Source organism: Silurus meridionalis, chromosome 8 (assembly GCF_014805685.1).
Source record: "Silurus meridionalis isolate SWU-2019-XX chromosome 8, ASM1480568v1, whole genome shotgun sequence".
Taxonomy (NCBI): domain Eukaryota; kingdom Metazoa; phylum Chordata; class Actinopteri; order Siluriformes; family Siluridae; genus Silurus; species Silurus meridionalis.
In genome coordinates this window covers 26,984,379-26,991,878 of record NC_060891.1, presented here as the reverse complement: position 1 = coordinate 26,991,878, position 7,500 = coordinate 26,984,379, and the positions used below count along the sequence as shown (strand labels likewise).

Below are 7,500 nucleotides of genomic sequence, written 5' to 3'. Positions count from 1 at the left end.
ACAGAGTCAGTACAGTGTGAGAATCATTACAGTGTCAGTTCAGTGTAAAATTCATTACAGAGTTGATACAGTGTGAGAGTCATTACAGTCAATGCAGTGTGAGTCATTACAGTCATCAAAGAGTCAGTACAGAGTCAGTACAGTGTAAGAGACATTAAAGTCAGTACAGTGTCAGATTCTGTAGAGAGTCAGTACAGTGTGAGAGTCAGTACAGTGTGAGAGTCAGTAAAATCAGTACAGTGTGAGAGTCAGTACAGAGTCAGTACAGTCTGAGAACCAATACAGTGTGAGATTCAGTACAGAGTCGGTACAGTGTGAGAATAAGTACAATGTGAGAGGCAGTACAGAGTCAGTACAGTGTGAGAATAAGTACAGAGTCAGTACAGTGTGAGAGTCAGTACAGTGTGAGAGTCAGTACAGAGTCAGTACAGTGTGAGAATAAGTACAATGTGAGAGTCAGTACAGAGTCAGTACAGTGTGAGAATAAGTACAGTGTGAGAGTCCGTACAGAGTCAGTATAGAGTCAGTACCGTGTGAGAGTCAGTACAGAGTCAGTACAGTGTGAGAATCAGTACCGTGTGAGAGTCAGTACAGTGTGAGAATCAGTACAGTGTGAGAGTCAGTACAGAGTCAGAATGTAGAGCACCTTTTACAATGAGCATTGTTTAAAAGCAGATTTACACAGATAATAAAGATAATCACAGAGTGAATATGAGGTTGTATAGAAGACACGGTTGAAGAAAGTTTACTGCCTATAGGTTTGTTCTTTATAATTGTTTATTCCTGTCAGAACAATACATTTCTGACTCTAGTACTGACTCTCTACTACTGCCTTTTTGTGTCTCTCTTTCTCCTGGCTCTCTCCCCTATCTGTTTCTGCTTTTATATCTTTCTTCTTCTTTCTTCCTCACCCCATTTCCCCTCCCACCTTCTCTCTCTTCTCACTTTCTCTTCTCCATCACTCCATCTCTCCCTGCCTGTATTCCTCATCTCACACTTCATTCCGAATTAAAAACAAAATCACATACCAGTCTAATGGTTAGGTGTCCACAAACTTTTGGCAATACAGTGAATTAAAGTGTCACTAAATTAAATCCTTCATGCAGAAGAAACAGACATGGTCACACGTCTAACATTTCGATTTGAGGGAGTCAGATGATTCAATTCCGCAGCTGCAGAAGGAATGTGAACAGATGCTCAGGCCAGGAGACAGTCGAGGAAAAATACTGAGAGCAACGAGGATGAGAGACTTTATAGAATCCAGACAGTGAAAAAAGGCCCCAGAGAGAAGCTGGTCTGAAGCTGAGGACAGATGTGTATGACTCCTACATAGCAGTGTGTGGAGTGTGTGTGGCGTGTGTGGAGTGTGTGGTGTGTGGAGCGTGTGAGGTGTGTGTGAAGTGTGTGAGGAATGTGTGTGAAGTGTGTGTGGAGTGTGAGGAGGTGTGACGTGTGTGAGGAGTGTGAGGAGGTGTGAAGTGTTTGAGGAGTGTGTGAGGAGGTGTGTGGAGTGTGAGGAGTGTGAGGAGGTGTGAAGTGTGTGAGGAGGTGTGTGTGGAGTGTATGGAGTGTGTGAGGACTGTGTGAGAAGTGTGTGGAGTGTGTGTGAGGTGTGTGAGGAGTGTGAGGAGGTGTGAAGTGTGTGAGGAGGTGTGTGGAGTGTATGGAGTGTGTGAGGACTGTGTGAGAAGTGTGTGTGGAGTGTGTGACGAGTGTGTGAGGAGGTGTGAGGAGTGTGTGTGGAGTGTGTGGGGTGTGTGTGAGGAGTGTGTATGGAGTGTGTGTGAGGAGTGTGTGTGGAGTGTGTGAGGAGTGTGTGGAATGTGTGGAATGTGTGTGAGAAGTGTGTGGAATGTGTGCTGTATTTGACTAAATAAACATCATAAAGGCTTCTATTACAGAATAAAACGTCCACACTGAGAGTGATGTCCCTCAGGAAGAGTAAACGGGACTCATGGACCTGTGATTGTTCTACAGTGTGTCACTGAGAGTTTTTGGTGTTTGAGAGACATGTGCTTGTTCCTTTACACACACTCAGCATCCAGACACTTCGTTTCTCCAAACGTTCAGCTGAAATACTTTGCGGTGCTTCTGGCAAAACTCACCAAAAGTTCTTCTGTTAGAGACAAAAAAATGTCTTTTCTCCACTCGTTCAGTGTCACATTCTTCTGTGTTTTTGGCTTTTAATGAATGTGTTGTATGGAAACACAAGGAACATGTTCGTGCCTCTCAAAAACCATAAAACTTTGATGTTTCCACACTTTTGAAATGCTCTCTAGACCAGATCAGACCAGAGATCCAAATCCAGATGATGTGTTCTGGTTGCTGATGTGATGTGGATTTCAGAAGAACAATCTGATTGTCATTTCCGTTCTGAGCCGAACTGAGCGCTTAAATCTGAGACCAGGAATCCATTCTTCCTGATTCCTTTCTACAGATCAGCCCTGATATCTTCAATATCGCTCTCTCTCTCTCCCTCTCACTTTCACTCTCTCTCTCTCTCTCACCCTCTCTCTCTCTCTCTCTCTCACCCTCTCTCTCTCTCTCTCACCCTCTCTCACCCTCTCTCTCTCTCACCTCTCACTCTCTCTCTCTCACCCTCTCTCTCCTCTCACCTCTCTCTCTCTCACCCTCTCTCTCTCTCTCACCCTCTCTCTCTCTCTCACCTCTCTCTCTCACCCTCTCTCTCTCTCTCTCACCCTCTCTCCCTCTCTCTCACCCTCTCTCTCTCTCCTCTCACCCTCTCTCTCTCTCTCTCTCACCCTCTCTCTCACCCTCTCTCTCACCCTCTCTCTCACCCCCTCTCTCTCTCTCTCTCTCTCTCCCTCTCTCTCTCTCTCTCTTTCTCACCCTCTCTCTCCCTCTCTCTCTCACCCTCTCACCTCTCTCTCTCTCTCTCTCACGCTGTCTCTCTCTCTCTCTCTCTCACCCTCTCTCTCTCTCTCTCTCTCTCTCACCTCTCTCTCTCTCACCCTCTCTCTCTCTCACCCTCTCTCTCACCCTCTCTCCTCTCTCTCACCCCTCTCTCTCTCTCTCACCCTCTCTCTCACCCTCTCTCTCTCACCCTCTCTCCTCTCTCTCACCTCTCTCTCTCTCTCACGCTGTCTCTCTCTCACCCTCTCACTCTCTCTCACCCTCTCTCTCTCTCTCTCTCTCTCTCTCACCCTCTCAATCTCTCTCTCTCTCTCTCTCACCCTCTCACTCTCTTTTCTCTCTCTCTCTCTCACTCTCTCTCTCTCGCTCTCTCTCTCCTTTAACCTATCAATCTCTCTCACCTCTCTCTCCTCTTTCTCTCTCTCTCTCTCCTCTGTGTCTCTCTTTAAAACTTGTTCTCTTTCTTCTTATCTTTCTCTCTCTCTCTCTCTCACCTCTCTCTCTCTCTCCCTCTCTCTCTCTTCTCTTCCGCTCTATCTGTTACCCTCTCACTCTCTTAGTTCTTTTTTCGTGTTTTCACTCTCTCTCTCCCTTATCTCTCTCTGGTGCCCTTTCACTCTCTCTCTCTCTATCTTTCTCTTTGTCCTCATCTCTCTCACTTTGTCCCTCCTCTCTCTCTCTCTCTCTCTCTCTCTCTCTCTCTCTCTATTAGTTGCATTCTCTTGTTCTTTATATCACTTTATCTCTGTCTGTCACTTTTTCTCTTCTTCTTTCTCTCCCTCACTCTTTCCTTGTTGACATGTTGACCATTTTGTATGCAAATTTATTAGAATAGAATTAAATTTTATGAATAAATAAAATAGGAACAGTGACATAATATAAAACTCTCTCCCTTTTTTCTTTCTCCCTCTCTCTCCCTGCCTCGATTTCTCCCCAGGTCTCTGTTCCTGCTCCATCTCTCTTCCCATATGTCTGCTAATCTCTGTCTTCATGACCTACTTGGCTTGGCATTGATGACCACCTTCTCGCCAGAGTGAGGGGCGGGGAAAGGGGCGGAGTCTCTGATCTCCTCCGAGGAACCAAACTCGACCGGGTCCACCAGGCTAAGAGGAACGCTCCACTTCAGCAGGAAACGCTGGCCTGAAGGAACGGCGGCACCTCCACTGTCCTGAGAAGATCTGGAAGGGAAAAAAGAGAGGGAAGAAAAGCCATGTAGGTCAATAGATAAAAAAATTAAGAAAGAAAAAAATCATGCTACCTTTCCTTCATTCATGAATTTACTATTCACTCCACTACGTTTCAGGAACTTCTGAAAGTGTGTGTGGAGAGAAGGTTCTCTCACTGTGTGTGTGTGTGTGTGTGTGTGTGTGTAACTAAAGCGAACTCTCTCATTAGAAAGGTGTGATCGGAAGGAGAATGGAGCCCTGACCTGCAACCATTATTCACATAAAGTTCTCAAACAGCACCACGCTACTTTTCATACTGAAGTGAGAACTTTTCTTTGAGAAGAAATCTTAGTGATAGTGGTGCTTGAACCCCCGAACTTCCGAGGAGTAACCCAGAGCCTTAACCACTGAGCTACCATTCTCCAAAAAAACAACACTAAGGCAGGGCAAGACTGAGTCAAAACCAAGACCAGAGTGTGTCGAGATTAAGACATGATATCACAGGAGAAAGAGGTCTCGACTTGGTCTCGTTATGTCTTGGTCTTGTCTCAGTCTAAACCCCTTAAAGTCTTCGTTTTGTCTTGGTCTTTCTCAGTCTAAACCCTCAAAGCCTTGGCTTTGTCTTGGTCTTGTCTCACTCTAAACCCTCAAAGCCTTGGTTTTGTCTTGGTCTTGTCTCACTCTAAACCCTCAAAGCCTTGGCTTTGTCTTGGTCTTGTCTCACTCTAAACCCTCAAAGCCTTGGTTTTGTCTTGGTCTTGTCTCCGTCTCAACCCCTTAAAGTCTTGGTTTTGTCCTGGTCTTGTCTCCGTCTCAACTCTTCAAAGTCTTCGTTTTGTCTTGTCTCCGTCTCAACCCTTCAAAGTCTTGGTTTTATCTTGGTCTTGTCTCAGTCTAAACCCTCAAAGTCTTGGTTTTGTCTTGGTCTTGTCTCCGTTTCAACCTTTCAAAGTCTTGGTTCTGTATTGGTCTTGTCTCCATCTCAACCCTTCAAAGTCTTAATTTTGTCTTGGTCTTGTCTCCGTCTCAATAAACTCTGGTATTGATTCAGTTTCACCCTGTCTTAGTCTTGGTCTCAATCCCTCACAATCTTGGTCTTGTCTTGCTTTTGACACACTCTGGTCTTGGTCTTGACTTGGTCTCCGTTTAGGTGGGACAGGACTGGTCTACTTTATCCCCCACTATTGTTGTTGTTATTATTATTAAAAGTAGTAATGTGTGTGTGTGTGTGTGTGTGTGTGTGTGTGTGTGTGTGTGTGTGTGTGTACCGCAGGTTGGGTGTGGCACACATTAGCACATCATTGAGCAGGAAAAGACGTCTCTCTTTGGTTTTGATTATTTCTCCTCGCTCGTTGTACACCGTCTCCACCACGTCGTCGGAGCGGATCAGATACCTGCTGCCTGCACTCAGGAGCTGCACACCAATAACTACTACTGAATTCAGCTCTTACAGGCAGAACAATCAGTATCACATATTTATCATCGTTTCTAGAGAGAATTCATGTGTAAATTAGATGCAGATGGAGGTTTATAGTCTATACAACAAATACAAGCAGTAACAGTGACAGAAAGAAAGAAAGAAAGAAAGAAAGAAAGAAAGAAAGAAAGAAAGAAAGAGCGACAGTATTTAAATAAAAAGTTAATTAATAAATAAACGAATAGACAAAGAATGAAAGAAAAAAGAAACATTGAAACATATAAATACGTCAAATAAAAAAGTTTAATAAAAAATAAAAGTAGTTTAATAAATAAGCAAACAAACAAATAAATAAGAGAAAGTGACAATAATTAAATAATTGAAGACGTTCTAATATTTGAATTTGTTTAATTGTATTAAATATTTACAATTATTTCCAAGATTTATTGACTGAATAACAATTTTATGTAAATAATTATTTAATGACTTCACACTTACAATTATATATTAAACTGAATAAATCTTGACCATGAAACTGAACTACAAATTACAATTTTGTACAAATTATTGTTTTATTATTTTTCCCTGAAATGCTGTATTTTCACTTTATTTAAATTTTTTTCATAATCAAATAAAATATTTTAAAAAATAATAACAAAACATCTACTTATACAAGAAATCTGTTGATAATAATAGTTATAATTTGAGATGATTTAGTTTTAATATAAATTTAAATAACTTTTGTGTTTGTCTGTGTGTCTATGTGTGTGTGTATGTGTGTGTGTGTGCGCGCGTGTGCGTGTGTGTACCTTGTTGAGGTAACGCTCGTTCATGGCCTTGGCGATGTGTCGGATCTCACATCGCTGATCTGCTTCTCTCTTCCTCTCGTTCAGCTTCTCAGAGAGAGTCTCCAACTCAGTCAGGGCCATCTGTAGGGGCAAGCGGTCAGCGTGACCCACAGGGGTGTTCTTCAGCATGTCCTACACACACACACACACACACACACACACACACACACTTAGTTTAGATCAAATCAGTGCCACTGCATATATTAAACCTTTTCTGGAGAAAACTAACTAAAGGTTTTGTTTCATTGTGTGTGTGTGTGTGTGTGTGTGTGTGTGTGTGTGTGTGTGAGTGAGAGAAAGAGAGAGAGAGAGAGAGAGAGAGAGAGAGAGAGAGAGAGAGAGAGAGAGAGAGAGAGAGAGAGAGTGAGAAAGGTGCTCCACCTGCTGGATGATACAAAACCATGCAACTTTACAATTGTCAAAAGTTTGTACTTTATATCTGTTATTTTGTTCTCTGACTTTATTTTCCGATTTAAAGAGAGAGAGAGAGAGAGAGAGAGAGAGAGAGAGAGAGAGAGAGAGAGAGAGAGAGATCTGCAGATAAACAGACAGAAAAAAGAGACTGATACAAAGCAGGCATCTATAGTAAATGGATAAACATATACATATATACAGACAGAGAGGATAGAGAGAGACAGACAGATAAAAACAGACAGACAGACTGATAGATACAGACAGACAGTCAGACAGACAGATAGACAGATAGACAGATACAGACAGACAGACAGACAGACAGACAGACAGATACAGACAGACAGACAGACAGACAGACAGACAGACAGACAGACAGACGGACAGAAAGAGAGACACGGACAGACAGACAGATAAAAAAAACAGACAGACAGACAGACAGACAGACATACAGACAATCAGTAAGAAACACAGATATTGAGAAAGACAGAAAAATGTAAATAAACAGACAGATGAAGACATTACTGTTTTTGTAATTTGTTCGTCTAGTTTGGTCTGAAGGAGCAGGAGAAGGACCGTGGAGGAAAAAGACCATGGAGAAGACCATGATGGTCAGATCTTGGCGAGATGTTTGCAGAAGAATGAAGGTTTGAATAAAAATGCTGAGGTGCTACTGGACACTACTGACTTAATACTGTGACTGGAGACGTTTCTGCTCCTCCTCCATCCAGTCTACTTCCTACTTCCTCTTTCTGCCTCTTTCAACTCACTTCATACAGAAAAC

General features: G+C 42.8%; 1 protein-coding gene across 5 annotated transcripts in view; it reads right to left on the bottom strand.

The window, feature by feature from the left end:
- The window catches only part of arhgef10 (Rho guanine nucleotide exchange factor (GEF) 10), an 82,029-nt gene that overhangs the window by 34,520 nt on the left and 40,009 nt on the right, over positions 1 to 7,500 (bottom strand). For all 5 annotated transcript variants that reach the window (XM_046855334.1, XM_046855329.1, XM_046855332.1 and 2 more), the window contains 3 exons: positions 6,267 to 6,437; positions 5,309 to 5,454; positions 3,874 to 4,052 (listed from right to left, as the gene is read on the bottom strand). In XM_046855334.1, the coding sequence (XP_046711290.1) occupies positions 3,874 to 4,052; positions 5,309 to 5,454; positions 6,267 to 6,437 (496 nt within the window). The remainder of the gene's footprint in view (positions 1 to 3,873; positions 4,053 to 5,308; positions 5,455 to 6,266; positions 6,438 to 7,500) is intronic.